This window comes from Leuresthes tenuis, unplaced genomic scaffold, assembly GCF_036924035.1.
Source record: "Leuresthes tenuis unplaced genomic scaffold, fLeuTen1.0.hap1 SCAF_19, whole genome shotgun sequence".
Lineage (NCBI taxonomy): Eukaryota > Metazoa > Chordata > Actinopteri > Atheriniformes > Atherinopsidae > Leuresthes > Leuresthes tenuis.
In genome coordinates, this window is record NW_027325373.1 from 28,378,953 (window position 1) to 28,394,793 (window position 15,841).

The 15,841-nt window shown below is 42.2% G+C and overlaps 1 protein-coding gene across 1 annotated transcript; it reads left to right on the plus strand.

The window, feature by feature from the left end:
* Positions 1-10,221: 10,221 nt before the first annotated feature.
* On the plus strand, positions 10,222-13,803 carry cetn3 (centrin 3). The gene is made up of 5 exons (XM_072372261.1): positions 10,222-10,376; positions 12,293-12,428; positions 12,604-12,718; positions 12,794-12,985; positions 13,344-13,803. Exons 1-5 carry the CDS (start codon positions 10,360-10,362, stop codon positions 13,385-13,387), a joined length of 504 nt encoding a protein of 167 aa, XP_072228362.1. The 5' UTR covers positions 10,222-10,359; the 3' UTR covers positions 13,388-13,803.
* The last annotated feature ends 2,038 nt before the right edge of the window (positions 13,804-15,841 follow it).

Genomic DNA, 15,841 nt, shown 5'->3' on the forward strand with positions numbered 1-15,841 from the left:
TGAGCAAAGAGACTCACGTGAGAAACTAAAGAAGACACCGTGGCCATCCTTTGGTGGAGGAAATGGAGGATGTATTTGTTGTTGAGTCAGGAGTGGAGTCAACTGTTAAGTTTAGTGAATTATTTTACTCAGATCTGAGTCTGATCTGATTAAACTTGTCACATGTGGATGGTTTTATTCTGCTTAAGTCATCACTGTTGCAAAACTAAAGCTAACAACCTCATGGACAAGAAACATGAAACAAAGACACATTCAGATTTCTTCAAACATGAGTTAAAACTGGATTTGAAAAGAAAAAAGATCATTCAAAAGTCAAGATAGCAGCTTTTAAAACGAGAATGCTTGTTCATTGTTTACCTAAAACAGATTCTTAAATTTACATTTATTTGAAGACATTTCACGTTTTTCCTCGTCAGCTTCATTTAATCAGTTGATATACATCCATTTCTACAGTTCAGGCTGCAACATATTCCACAAACAGCTGGATGAGGGAACATGTAAGGCTAGTAATGAGGCAAAAAGCAGAAAATAGCTATTTTATTTTAAAAAGGTGGTTTTAATCATAATTTGGTCCAAAAGCTCCGAGTCTCTGAGGAGTTCAGAGAATCTCCCGTTTGTCCACAAATGTGTTTAAAAGTAATGTTCCTCAAAGAAAGATTGGAAGGGATCTGCATATTTCTGCCTCTACAGTGCAGAATATCATTAAAGCATTCAGGGATTCTGGAGGAGTTTCAGTGTAAAGGACGAGGGAGCAAGCCTAAGCTGGACACGTGACCTCTGACCCCTCAGACGCTGCATCAAGAACCGTCATTCATCAGCAGCTGATAGAAGCACATGGACAAGGGATTACTGTGGAAACCTTTGTCAAGCACCACAATACAGAGTTCCATTCACAAGCTTTACTGTGCAGGAAAGAAGCCTGATGTTAACCTCGTCCACTTCTCTGGGCTCGGAGGCGTCTGGGATGGACCGTCACACGGTGGAAACGTGTGCTGTGGTCAGACCCATCAGTATTCCACATCTTTGTTGGAGAATTTTGAAACAACCACCCCCCCGTACTGTTGCACACCTTAAGACGTGTTTGCAGGAAGAATGGGACAAAATAACACCTGAAACTCTTCATCACTTGATATCGTCAAGGTCAGAACTTCTTTGAAGTGTTGGGAGAAGGAATGGAAACATTACAAAGTGTGAAAAGTCCCAACATTCTCTTAGCAGAATGGTGCCAAACTGCTGGCATCGTTCATTTTGTGACTTTCTTTATAATTTTTTAAAATGTTATAACAAGCTTTTTTTCTGAGATAATTTTGTTATGATGCATAATCATGTCATTAGGAAAATGATTTGCATGTGGAAGCAGCTATTTGAGTTATTTGATGGAAAGTCGAATGCCAATTAAGCACTCAAAAACCAGATCTTAGCAAGTGTTACCGGATTATCGAACAGAATAATAAGAGCTTCAGTGAATCAGAGTCATGAACCGATATACTTTGCAGAGCATGATCCAGAAATATTCTTCTATTAAAAACATTCTGTTTTGGCATATTAATAGATGACATACACAGAACTGGCATCAGCTCTGGACTTACACGTCACATATGTGCACATCATGAGCCGTACGCATTACTTCAGCTCCCTCTGCTAAAGCTGCACCATTGTTGCGGTCAGTGAGCTTTTCCAGCTGAAGGTTAAAGTAATAAAAAGTTCAAAAGGTCAGTAATCAGACTGTGAGCTGCAGCAAATGAAGACACTAAATCGTACTGTGAACGTAATGACTTTTGTTTGACATTTGTCATGTGACAGTGGCAGAACTGCATAGATTGAACTTGAATTATTCTTTGGCACTTTTGTGCCTTTTATCCAAGTTTTTCTTGTCTTTTTATTTTGGTTCTGTTTAAATAGATGTGGCAGGATGTGTTTTTGCCAGTTTTGTTAAATAAAGATTGTTATTATAATTCCTATATGTTTTCAGATATATTTGTGATGCTGCAAGAGCCAGGCCGTAGTATATTGGGGGTCGTTTAGTTTCAGCATCAAGCTACATAAATTATGGCTCTTGGGAGAGTTTTGTCGGGAAAACATTTGTAATGTTTGTTTATGATTTTAGTGCTGCGAACGTTCAGGCTTCAGTAGAAATGATAAAAACAGATCAGATGGCTCAAGTAATTCTATGGTAAAAGTATGTGGGCGAATACTAAACACAAATATGGTCACCCAAACATTTGACCCACAAGATTGTCATCTTGTTCTTCCATCTGCTGATCATCTCTAACAGCCCAGCCCAGGTTCAACAAAAATGGTTTCTCCACACATCCAGTATGTAGGTATTTCACAGTCCAGGCTTAAAAACTGTGGGATGAAAAAGTATAGTTTTCTAACCCCAAACATATACATTTTTAAACTTATTTAAATCTCTGATTAAAGATTTTGCAAAAACTCCAAATCTTGCAGGGTTACTATTTCCCTGAGATTATTTCCCATCATGCACCTGGTGGAAATCCTTAACAAAAATGAAGTTGACCGATAAGCAGCTTTTAGCCACAGCTGCATTTTTAAGTGCAGATGATATCGGAGTGCTGTTGCCATAATGCAGTTAGTTGCTCCTCCTTTTGTTCGGTCCAACTGAACTGAACATTTCTTTGTCTCATCGCCATGGTTACCCTCACCTACAGCTTCCCCTGCTTCCTGTCTGGAGGTGACAACACATCACAATTTATGGAAAAAAAGACTAAAGACTTCCGATGATATTGAATATGTTTGATTTTGTTTGTAACCACAAGATGGGAGAAATACCACCTTAAAACAGTCTGAATTAAGTTTAATGACCACCAAACGTGGTGGCCGAGGTCATGGGAGTCTGAAAACTGCCTACAAGTTTGAAATCGCTTGAAAAATCATGTAGTGTGTGACCAGCTAAGTGAGGAAGAACTGTGGAAAAGGTTGTACAGAACAGGATTTGGACCAATCATCACTCGCTCCAAAGTTCAAAATCCACAAAACGAGACATGGAATGTTTTCACCTTAAAAAAATCCATTAAATTAAATAAAAAGGCAGTAAGAAGTCTATATTTTCAGCTGTAGATTTATTTTTTGCTCCTTTTCATACCTGCCTCTCACCGCCGCAGCTTTAAGAGGAGGACGTGGACAGGGGGTCTTTGTGCTGGTTCAGGGTGGAGCTCGGGGGAATTTGGTTTAAAGACATGAATGAACCCAAACAGTTACACTTTCACATGCCTTAGCCCCACCCCAGCAACTCTTAACTACTCTTAATGTCCATTCACAATTCATGACGTGAAAGAACTAGGTTCACGTGAAGTGTTTTAGTATTTTTCATTATTTACATCTTGTTTCAGCCTCTGTCTCCATCCATTTAATTTCATTTAGCTCCTCATCTATAGTCTCTGTTTACTCCGGTGTAATACCTAATACCTTTTTTCATGATGTATGATTTATCTATTAATTGATGCTTTTGTCTTTTTCACTTGCAGAATTTATAAGGTTTTATTGACATTTTATACATTACTCCTGCTGCCATTGTTACAATTGGCTTTGTTCTTTGACATTATGTATTCACATTCTGTATTATCCCCCGCATGTTACCTTACCATGGCGGGGGGTTATGTGCCCCAATGAGTCTGGGAGCAATGTTGCCCAGGGCTTTAAGCCCCTGGTAGGGTCACCCAAGGCAAACAGATTCAAGATGAGGGACCAGACAAAGAACAGGTCATAAGACCCTCATGACGAAAAAGATGATTGGATGACCTTATCCTTTGCCCGGACGCGGGTCACCGGGTCCTGGCTCCAGGGGTGGGGCCCAGCAGCGAGCACCTGGTGGCCGGGCCTGTGCCCATGGGGCTCGGTCGGGCACAGCCCAAAAAGATCACGTGGGTTGCCCTTTCGACGGGTTCACCACCGGTGGGAAGGGCCAAGGGGGTCAAGTGCTGTGTGAGCTGGGTAGCAGCCGAAGGCGGAGACCTTGGCGGTCTGATCCTCGGCTACTGAAGCTGGCTCTTGGGACGTGGAATGTCACCTCTCTGTTGTGGAAGGAGCCTGAGCTGGTGCGCGAGATTTAACTGTTTTAGGTTATTAAATAATCTGCAGACTTGTGTCAAATCTTCAATCAGTTCAGTTCTTTACATACCAGACCAGATACGGCAGCTTCTGAATAGCCTGAATCAAACTCTGTCAGAGCAGAAACAGATGCTGCTTTCTGAGGCCAAGTCTTCACCTTCCTCCACCCTGCCCCCTCACCTCCATCAGCCCACATTCAGATACGAACACAAGCCGATCTGTTTACACCACATGTCCTCTGTGGTAGGCTCTCATGTGGCTTCCTCAGAAAGCTGCCTCTGTGCATGTCGGGGATAAGGTAAATACGTAGTCTGGTCATTATGCTCCCCCATTACAACCCCCCACCTGGAGTTCACCTCAGCAGAGACAGGAGGCATGAAACACCACCTCTGTCTGAGAGGTGGAAGTCTGACAGACAGGAGCGCTGACTGGAGTTCAATCACAGGTTATTTCAGTTTTAAGAGAGGCATCAGCTTGTGTTTCTTTGGTTGAACAATATGATGTAGAAGTGTTGTGCTTACATTCATGTTCCACTGATGAGAAACATTCATTATCAGAATTTATTTAGTGTCTTTGTTTGTTATGAAATACACAAAACTGTAAAAAAAAAAAATCTGTTTTTACCCACCCCAGATTTCCTGATATTTTATCAGGAAAACATGAAATAGCTGCAGTGATTTATTGAAACATGATGAAACATTAATATGAATACTTTAAATAATGCAATAAGACCTGTTGCCACTGATTTTCAGTCCACTTCTTGTGTCATTTGGCACAGCTCAGCCTTTTCTCCCTGTTTCCCTTCCTTAAGAACGGCTTCTTGACAGCCACCCTTCCATGGAGACCATTTCTGATGAGGCTTGGGCCAACAGTAGATGGATCAGCTGAAGGTCCAGATGCATCTCTCAGCTCCTGTCAGGTCACAGCTGGATTTTTTCCTCTTTCTTAAGGACATCACTTTCAGATCCTGTTCATCTGCTGTAGATAGTTTTTTAGGCCTGACACTTCTTCTTTTGTCCTCCACTTGTCCAGTTTCCTCAAATGTTTTAAGGACACACTGCACACCATGCTGAGATATGCCAAGATTTCAGCTAATAGCTCTTTGGGAATCACCTTGTTGCTGCAGAAATCCTATTTTCTGTCTGTCAAACTGTGTTTTCTTTGCTGTTTTTCATAGATGCAACTAAAGAAATGGGAACAAATGATGTGTCTTTGTGACAGGCTGCTGGTAACAAAGTGCCTAAAGATCCAGTTTAAAATGGCTTCTTTGCTAAGTTGTCTGTTCTGTGTCGACACAACACTGGTTCATCCCTTGAGTTAGGAGCCTTTTTTCTGCCTGAATGCTTCATAGGTCAGAGTTAAGTGGCTGAACAAATAAAAAACACATTCCCCTGAAAATGCTCAGGTACAAGGACTGGACTGAAAATGAGACCTTCAGAAAGCCTGGAGAACTATTGATCAGGACCACTTTAAAGATTACAGGAAAGTCATAAAGAAATGAGGACTGGATCAGGACTACTGCAGTTCAGATAAAACACCTGTCGGAGCAGGCCGTTCTCTCCTTTAAGCATCTTAATGACCATTATTTCAAATATCTGTGCTCTGCATCTGATGATTTGTTTTCACTTTGCTTTTCTTCTAGTGTCGCCCTGAAGATGAGTTTCTTTTTGTGTGAAATGTTTCAGTGGTAAATCTAACCTCTGTACATCCACCCTTTTGGGAGCCTTTGAGTGTGTGGAAAACGGAGCTGATGTGCCCCAAAATTGTGATGTACCTTCATTTTTATATATCTTTAGATTTCTTTGTTCACCTTTTATTCTTGTTTTTACAAGTTCTTAGAATTAAGAATATAATTTCAGCACAGGCTCATGATCACTCCACATTACATTTCAAGATCAGTCTGATTGTCATTTTCAAAATCTTAAATCCATTAACTCCTTTTTTCAAAGTCGAGGTCCAAATGAATTTACATGTGAGTAGGGCAAGTTGTTTGTCTGAAAATACGCAACAAGCATTAGTGCTGGGGACATTTCTGTTATACAGCCGGCATAAAAACTTGAACTCAAATTTAGCTTTAAGATCCCATCAGTCTTTAACTGAAGAGACAACCTCATTTATGAACTTCTGGCTTTAAGTGCAGATGCTGAAATCATCAGATAAATCCAGAAAATGGAACTTGTTAAGTTGTTTTTGACCAAATTGTCACTTACAGTTGTAACCACAGCATATCTTTGTACACTCTACCCTACCTACTGTAAGAGCCATCCAACAATCAGTGGTAAGGTTGCGCAGACAGTTGGAAAGTTTGAAAATGTTTGACAGTGAGATCTGTGGATTTTTCACAAAAATGTTGACACTTTTTCTTGATCTGAATGGCGTTTATTTCAAAGCTGCATGCTACATATTTAACCCTTTTTGAATAAGATGTTCTTATATGCACGAGGGGAATGATCTTTTGTAGAAGGGGGTGGTTCAGCGACATCAACAGATGTGGTCTAAAGAATCAGGTCAGTCCTGAAGAGCAAGTGTTTAAACCCTTTGTGTTTTCACTCAAGACGACACAATGCAAAGACTTTGAGGAGAGCATATCAACCATCTTTACGTCTTTCCTGTGATGAGGTAGCTAGTCTCCCAGCTGCTATCTCAGTATACACATGAGAAACAGCAGACACACTCTGAGATAAGCAGAGACTCAACGGCACCTATATCACACAGAACTGTCACAACTGGTGAGAACTCTCTGTGGGAAATACATGATAGTGCTGAAAAGGATGTTGTGAGTCAGCAACGGACAGCATGTCTTTGAAAAGATTGAGGTGATGTGGACAGGGTGGATTAGCCAACAGCCCTGGAAAAATGTTAATCAGGAGTTTGTTACTTCCAAACATCTGGGACTCTAACACATCTAACACAGAGGATCCTAAGTAAAAGAACTGGTTGATATGTACATGTACAGGACATTCAGACCATTAACATACGATGTGAATAATGTTGATTATCTTGTAACAAGGGTGCTTGTCAACATTAAGTGATGATTTGGGTCTTGTAGTTCATGTGTTGAATGCAGGATGGATGGGGAGGTGAAATAGTCAAGAGACTTTGACAACAACTACAAATGTTACATTCAGACAACTGGAAAAAGCAGGGTTTGTATGGTGCTTCTGATCTGTGTTGAGTTTTTAGCAATTGTGGCAAGAGGAGGGACAAACTATGAATTGGCCCTTAAGTGTACAGGAGCTGGTGGAACAAGTCCAATCCACTTCAACTCCCAACCACAACATGCCTGATCAGATTCTCCGTGTGTCAAGTACTGCTGCTATATCAGGCTAGCTTGGTGAGACGAATTAACACTGAGGGCAACATTTAGCATAAATTTAATTTTAAAGTTAACTTTGTGAGGTCCTGTGTTTTAATCCAAACCTTTATGTTTATCCTGCCCTAATCGTCTAGTTTTGGTGCCTAAATCAAACTGACTATTTTTCTCCCAAACTTAACTAAATAAATTTGCTGCCTTAAGCTAACCAAGTAGTTATGGTGTGTCTACAGCTAACTATGAAGCTTTTCCACCCAAACGGAACAAAAGGCAGCCAACATCCAAAGGAGAGCTTTGGGGTGTCCTTCAAGAAGCCTGAAGAACTGGAGAGCTTCTGGAAGGGATGTTTCCGTGTGTTTGAGTCTATTGAAGAACTGAACCTAATGACCTCTGAACACAAATTGTTTTCTGGTCTGCTGTGTATTGTTGTTCTCCTGTAGATTTGACTGATGGCAAATAACCCAACTTGAGTCTTAAACTTGTTTGATTTGGACTTTGCATTACTTTGTTCTTAGTATCAGTTCTAATTTTAAGTGTTAAAACTTTATTTGCAACTACAGCTTCTAGACATTCCAGTGGAGCCAAACAAAATGAGATTTCAGTATAAAAAGTATCAGTAAATGGTTGAGATAAATTGAGCAGTCTCGGGAGGTGTGTTCATCATACCTGCAATAAGCACCTTTAGCCAGCAGATGTCAGTAATAATCCAGTTTGGATTCTAAACTGTTTACAGTTGGCTAAGAAAATGAAACGAAGAAAACACGATAAAGCAGGTCAGATATGTTCTGTTTGGAGAGGCAGAAAGCTGGTTTGATGACTAATAATAACTGTTTCAAACGTTATGTGTCAGAGGCATTTGTGCGGAACCAACAGCTGTATACGGAGAGCAGTTTGATCTGTCTGTCTGAGTCCTGGCTGAACGACAACACACCAGACTCGTGTTCACCCGGCTTCACAACCGTACAAGGGGATCATGACTTGAGTACGAGCGGAAAGGCGGGGGTATTATCCTGTTTTTTAATCAGAGATGGGTTAACCCCTGCAATGTGACCATTAAGAAGAGGGTTTGCTGTCCAGACTGCTGTCTGTTTGTTTCCGCGCATTCTATGCGCCCAGAGAGTTCCGATACACATTCATCGATGTTTACATTCCACCGAGGGCGGCAAACTACAATGACGTGACGTCATCCACGTTGCCGTTGCTCGGATACAGACCCAGCATCCTGAGGCATTCATTGCAATCACAGGGGATCTCAACCATGTTTCTTTATCTTCCTGCCTGACTGGCTTTGTACAGTATTTGGACTGTCCAACACGTGGAGAAAGGACATTAGATCTGTTCTATGCTAACGTGAAGGAGGCTTACAGGGCAGCGTCTCTTCCACCACTGGGTAGATCTGATCACAGCATGGTCTATCTACAATCCACATACAGACCTTATGTACAAAGACTTCCTGTTACTACCAGATCTTTCAGGTAGTGGTCACCAGAAGCGAGTGATGCATTGAGAGACTGCTTTGATGTCGCAGACTGGGCTGTTCTGCTGGAGGAAGAAGAAATGGACATTGACATGGACAGGAGGGTCAGCACCATCACTGACTACATTAACTTCTGTAGGGACACTGTGATTCCAATGAGGACTGTAAGGTGCTATCCAAATAATTAACCATGGATCACCAGTGACATCAAAGACCTCCTGAACCAGAAAAAGATGGCGTTCCAGAATGGGGATGGAGAAAGGTGGAGGAATGTACAACAGGAGCTTAAAAATACACTACGTCAACCTAAGGTGGAGTACAAGAAAAAGGTAGAGAGACAGCTGGAGAACAATAACCCCGAGGGGGTGTGGAGGGGCATGAGGACCATCACTGGATACAGACTGAAAACTCTCAGTCTGTGGAAGGTGATGTGGACAGAGCCAATACTTTTAACCAATATTTCAACAGGTTTGATAGTGTGGCTTTTTCCACCTCTGCTGCTGCTCCCTCCACCCCCACAGCTGCTTCCTCTATATCCTGAGCATAGCTGCACCTCCACATCTGCGGCAGCTACCACCTCCAGGCCTCTTGAGCCCAGTTGCAGCTTCAAATCTGTGGCTGCTTCCACCACCTGGCCTCCTCAGTCGAGCTGCACCTCCACATCTGTGGCAGCTACTACCACCAGGCCTCCTCTGTCCAGCTGCACCCCCACCCATATCTCTATGATTGATAGCAACATCACTCCTGTTGCCATCGCTCCGCTACAACCTGGGTGGCTCCCTTTGTCTTTAACTATAGAGGAGGTTGGAGCTAAGCTCAGGAGACTTCAGTCAGGGAGGCTGCAGGCCCAGATGGAGTCTGTCCAAGGCTTCTGAGGGACTGTGCTGGTCAACTAGCAGTCCCTCTTCAGAGGCTCTTCAACATGAGCCTTCAGATGGAAAAGGTCCCGGTGCTGTGGAAAACTTCTTGTCTCATACCGGTGCCCAAATTAGGGCAACCAGTAGAGCTGAATGACTACAGACCGGTGGCTTTGACATCTCATATCATGAAGACCTTGGAGAGACTCCTTGTCCTTCGCATGAGATTGCAGGTTGCTGAGGATCTTGACCCCTGCAGTTTTCCTACCAGAAACACATAGAAGTGGATTCTGTACATGCTGTATGGGGCATATGCTTATCTGGATGTGCCTGGTTCATATGTGAGAATCATGTTTCTCTAGTGCCTTCAACACCATATGGCCTCATATACTGAAAGTCAAGCTTTTAGGTCTATCAAGCCTCTCATTTACACTCCAGCCCAGTAGGTGGCGGTAGTGGGCCTTTAGAAACTTGTGGGATAATTTTTACCAATCGGTGAGCACTTTGCTGTTGCCTAGCGACCACTGACCAATGAAAATAGCGGATAAACGGAATTGTCGTCGAGTTGACTGGAGGGGAGATAATTGTGTGTACAAACGACAGACTGTAATTTCATTTTAAGAGCTCAACATCCACCCGGAATGAGTGTGTCTCTAAGGTAAGCGCTCTGCCACTGTTACTCCCGGAATTTACCCGGTAAAGTTCAGTCCGGCGCTGTTAAACCGCTGTTAGCCTAGCAGCTGTTAGCTTCTTTGGCTGCTTTCTTGGTGTTTCAACCCTGACTGAAGATGTTTCTGAAGATGAAAGGTCCCAGTTTGCGGACGCGAAAATGCAATGTTGCGGGGTAACATACTGTAACATCTCCGACTACACTGCTCCGTTTAATAATGATATCATTAATTATATCCAGTTTTTTCTTACGTAGGTTGAGTCAGTATGAGGATAACTCCTCTTCATGAGTCTGTTTCACTGGCGTTAAGATTCATGGCTTGTTGACATACACTGCCTGGCCAGAAAAAAAGTCGCCACCTACATTGTTGGACCGCCTTTAGCTTTGATTGCGGCACTCATTCGGTGTGGCATTGTTTCGATAAGCTTCTGCAATGTAACAAGATTTATTTCCGTCCAGTGTTGCATTAATTTTTTACCAAGATCTGGTATTGATAATGGAAGAGTCGGACCACTGCGCAAAGCCTTCTCCAGCACACCCAAAGATTCTCAATGGGGTTAAGGTCTGGACTCTGTGGGGGCCAATCCATGTGTGAAAATGATGTCTTATGCTCCCTGAACCACTCGTTCACAATTTGAGCCCGATGAATCCTGACATTATTATCTAGGAATGTGCCGGTGCCATCAGGGAAGAAAAAATCCATCGATGGAATAACCTGGTCATTCAGTATATTCAGGTAGTCAGCTGACCTCATTCTTTGGGCTCATAACGTTGCTGAACCTGATCTGCAGCAACCCCAGATCATAGCACCGCCCCCACAGGCTGGTACGGTAGGCACCAAGCATGATGGGGGCATCACTTCATCTGCCTCTCTTCTTACCCTGATGCTCCCATCACTCTGGAACAGAGTCAATCTGGACTCATCAGAGCACATGACCTTCTTCCATTGCTCCAGAGTCCAATCTTTATGCTCCCGAGCAAACTGAATCCTTTTCACCAAAACTTTAAGCGATCGCCCATCACGATCAGTCAGGATTTTTTTCTGACCACTTTTCCCTCTCGAAGGTGATGATTATCACCACTATCCTTCCAGTTTTCAATAATGCGTTGGACAGTTCTTTACCCAGTTTTAGTGGTTTCTGCAACCTCTTTAGATGTTTTCTCTGCTTGGTGCGTGCTAATGATTTCACCTTCTCAACTGACATCTTTTCCATGACCACACGATGTGTCTTTCGGTTGTTTAAGAAATGAGAAGCGACTCATTGCATCAGTTGGGGTTAAATAACTTGTTGCCAGCTGAAAGATGATCGCCCATGCAGTAATTGTACAATATAAGGCTCTTACCTACATGCTTAGTTAAATCCAGGTGGCGACTTTTATTTTGGCCAGGCAGTGTATATGCCATTAAAGATGAACCCAATGAAGTGCATAGTTTAGACTATTACTGATGTATTGTTTTATCCAGCATCTTCTCAAAAAGGCATGTTAATTTTTTACCTCGACGTAAAGTAGCTAAATTCCCTGTCATTTTATTTATTTCCTCAGTTTGCAGATCATACAGACTGGCACTGTGCATTTTATTGTGCGGCTAATTGTCTTGTCAAGGATGTAACTTGTGTTTATTGCTCTGGAGTGTCTGTAGGACAGTCTCTCTGCTTTCCCAGTTCTTACCCAAACCCTCTTTAGAGGTTTTTTTTTTTTTTGGTAACAGCTGATGAAGATGTGAAGCAGGTGAACAAAAGTGTCCGTGACCCAAAGAGCTTGAATAAGGACAACTTCACTGAGGTGAAAAGAAGTCTACATCAAGCTGTAGGATTACCAGGACCTGAATGATTCAAAGCCTACATCCACACTCACACATTTGTGTTTGTGTTGTCCATCTTGTGTTTTGTGTGTCTTCGTAGAACTGAGCTCTCTGCTGACAAAACCAAGCGCAAGAAGAGAAGGGAGCTCACTGAGGACCAGAAACATGAAATCAAAGAAGCTTTTGATTTATTTGACACAGACAAAGATAAAGAGATCGACTACCACGAGCTGAAGGTGAGAAATCGAGAGGAGCCGGTTCATTTAAAAAGGAAAAAAAGTTAAGGTGGGCTTAATTTTGTTGCTGAAACATTGATTGTTAGTGACATCCCAACATGTATAATCTGTGTAAATGTCTATAAATACTTATCACTCTAATCAATACCAACATTACAATTTAAATGCTCACCAGGTGGCGATGCGCGCTCTCGGGTTCGAAGTGAAGAAAGTGGACGTTCTGAAGATTCTGAAGGATTACGACAGAGAGGGAAACGGCAAAATTACATTTGAGGATTTCAGTGAAATGGGTAAGTTTCAGAAGAGATGACTCCTCATCCTCAGTGAGATCTAAACTCGTGAATGTGTTTCATGTCTGTCCACAGTGACGGATCGCATCCTGGAGCGAGACCCGAAAGAAGAGATCATGAAAGCTTTCAAGCTGTTTGACGATGACGAGTCCGGAAAGATCAGTCTCAGGAACCTGAGACGAGTCGCCCGGGAACTAAGCGAGAACATCAGTGACGAGGAGCTTCGCAGCATGATCGATGAGTTTGACACTGACGGGGACGGAGAAAGTAAGTCTGCTGTTACTGTGTAGTATCTGATCAGACTGAGAGCAGTTACACCTCCAGTGTGATTGGATCAGCATGTTAGTAACAGGCTCATTCTGTACACACTCTTTAAATCCAACCTCCGATAAACATCAATACTGTCTTTATTTATTGAATAAAAACAGACATGTCCACTTTGGTCTGGTCTGTCTTATTGTCACTCAGAACTCAAATTAAATGTTATTATCTGCCTCTGCAAACCAGTATGACATCAGTCATGGTGAAGAGTCTTCTAACTGTTCCCCTCATCAGATAGATAATTTAGTTGTCTTGGTTGTTAGTCGTCGACCATCTGACTGGACTGGTTTCTCTTCCTTCTCAGTAAACCAGGAGGAGTTCCTCACCATCATGACTGGAGACTCCTGAGCAGTGTTTTGGGCCTTTGGGTTGGATTCTTCGTTCACTTTGAAGCTGAGTGACGCACAGTCTCCCATCGAGAGGCTGAAGTGGACTGGACTGTCTCATTAACCCAGGAGTTTTTTTTATCTTGATTCATTACATAAGAGCACTGGCATGTTTGAGAGGTCCAGTATCGTCCTCAGCTGTGTCCTGCTGGTCTGTAAGTGTTGTTGACGGTTCTTTGTCCTCATGAAGTGTAAGAGACAGATTCACACTCACGCTTGTTTAGGTGATTAAACTGTTAGAAACAACTGTTGTGGGGACAAATACATGGAAAATGTTACTATTCATTCCTGAACACAGACATTTAATAGGTCATTTTGACTGTTAGTATTTGTAGTTTCCATGTGAGTGTTTGAATGTGCCATTTTTTTTTTTACACAATAAATTGTTTTTCCAAGTAAATCTCAAGAGTTATTTCTCAGATGCTTCCATTTCCCTGCTCTGAACTTCAGGCTCTGAGAGTTGGAACTGATCCTCTTTGTGGCTCAGTTCCTTCAGTCCAGCGTTGAACTGGACCAAGTTGTTAAAACAGTGGGATGAAAAGTGGCTGCTGCACATTCAGTCTTTAGCTAACTCTGCTGGAACATTAGCCTCAGAGATACATTGCTAAAAAAAATAAAGGGAATACTAAAATAACACTTCCTAAATCTTAATCTGGAATATTCCAGTTAAAAATCGTTATTCATTGCATAGTGGAATGTGTTGAGAACAAAATAACATAAAAATAATAAATGTGAATCAAAATTATTATCCCATGGAGGTCTGGATTTGGAATCCTACTCAAAATAAAAGTGAAAATCACATTACAGGCTGATCCAACTCATGTAGTGTGTGTGTGTGTGGCCTCCACGTCCCTGTTTGACCTCCCTACAACGCCTGGACATGCTCCTGAAGAGGCGGTGGATGTTCTCCTGAGGGATCTCCTCTCAGACCTGGATTAAAGCGTCAGTCAACTCCTGTCTGTGGTGCAGCATGATGTCTGAGATGTGCTCCATTGGATTCAGGTCTGGGGACTGGACAGGCCAGTCCATAGCAGCAATGCCTTCATCATGTAGGAACTGCTGACACATTCAGCCACATGAGGCCTTGCATTGTCATGCATCAGAAGGAACCCAGGGCCCACTGCACCAGCATATGATCTCACAATGGCTCTGAGGATCTCATTCAGTCCCTAATGGCAGTCATATTACCTCCAGCTAGCACATGGAGGGCTGTGTGGCCCTCCAAAGAAATGCCTCCTCACGCCATTACTGACCCACCGCCAAACTGGTCGTGCTGGAGGATGCTGCAGGCAGCAGAACGTTCTCCACAGCGTCTCTGTCCCATGTGCTCAGTGTGAACCTGCTCTCATCTGTGAAGTGGTGAATCTGCCAATCTTGGTGTTCTCTGGTGTTGGGCTGTAAGCACAAGCCCCACTTGTGGACGTCAGGCCCTCATACCCCCCTCATGGAGTCCGTTTCTGACAGTTTGACCAGAAACATGCATATAATGCATATTTTCTCTCAGGCCACCACGGAGATGCTGATGCATGCTTTTATCTCTTGTCGTTTAGATTGCTGACAAGGACCAGAGGAGCACATTACACCAGTTTTAAAATCGCTCCATTGGCTCCCCGTACACTTCAGGATCAATTTCAAGGTTCTTTTACTTGTTTTTAGATGTCTTAACAGTCTTGGGCCTTCTTATTTATTGGACTTACTTTTACCATATCAACCCTCATGGACCCTGAGGTCTTCCGGCACTGGCCTTTTAACCACACCACGTGTTCGATCTAAAACACACGGGGAGGCGGATTTTAGTTATCATGGCCCCCGATTGTGGAACAGCCTGCTGGAGAACCTCAGGGCCGCAGAGACTGTTGATGTTTTTAAAAAGAGGCTCAAGACTCAGCTTTTTAATCAGGCTTTTATTTGATTTTATTGATTTTCTTTATTCCCTTTCATCAAACTTTTTATCGTATTTAATTTTTGTTCTAGATTATTTTAATTATGTTTTAACTCCATGTGTTAGTTAACATTTTAACTTCATGTTTTAACTAGTTAGACATTTTAACTTCATGTTTTAACTCCATGTGTTAGTTAGACATTTTAACTTAATGTTTTAACTCCATGTGTTAGTTAGACATTTTAACTTCATGTTTTCACTCCATGTGTTAGTTAGACATTTTAACTTCATGTTTTAACTCCATGTGTTAGTTAGACATTTTAACTTCATGTTTTAACTCCATGTGTGAGTTAGACATTTTAACTTCATGTTTTAACTCCATGTGTTAGTTAGACATTTTAACTTCATGTTTTAACTAGTTAGACATTTTAACTTCATGTTTTAACTCCATGTGTTAGTTAGACATTTTAACTTCATGTTTTAACTCCATGTGTTAGTTAGACATTTTAACTTCATGTTTTAACTCCATGTGTT

Bases quoted from the DNA above. Each gene is read 5' to 3' on its own strand.
- cetn3 (XM_072372261.1), top strand. The intron at 12,429-12,603 runs GTGAGAAATCGA...AATGCTCACCAG, and splicing joins TCGACTACCACGAGCTGAAG to GTGGCGATGCGCGCTCTCGG. The intron at 12,719-12,793 runs GTAAGTTTCAGA...GTCTGTCCACAG, and splicing joins TGAGGATTTCAGTGAAATGG to TGACGGATCGCATCCTGGAG.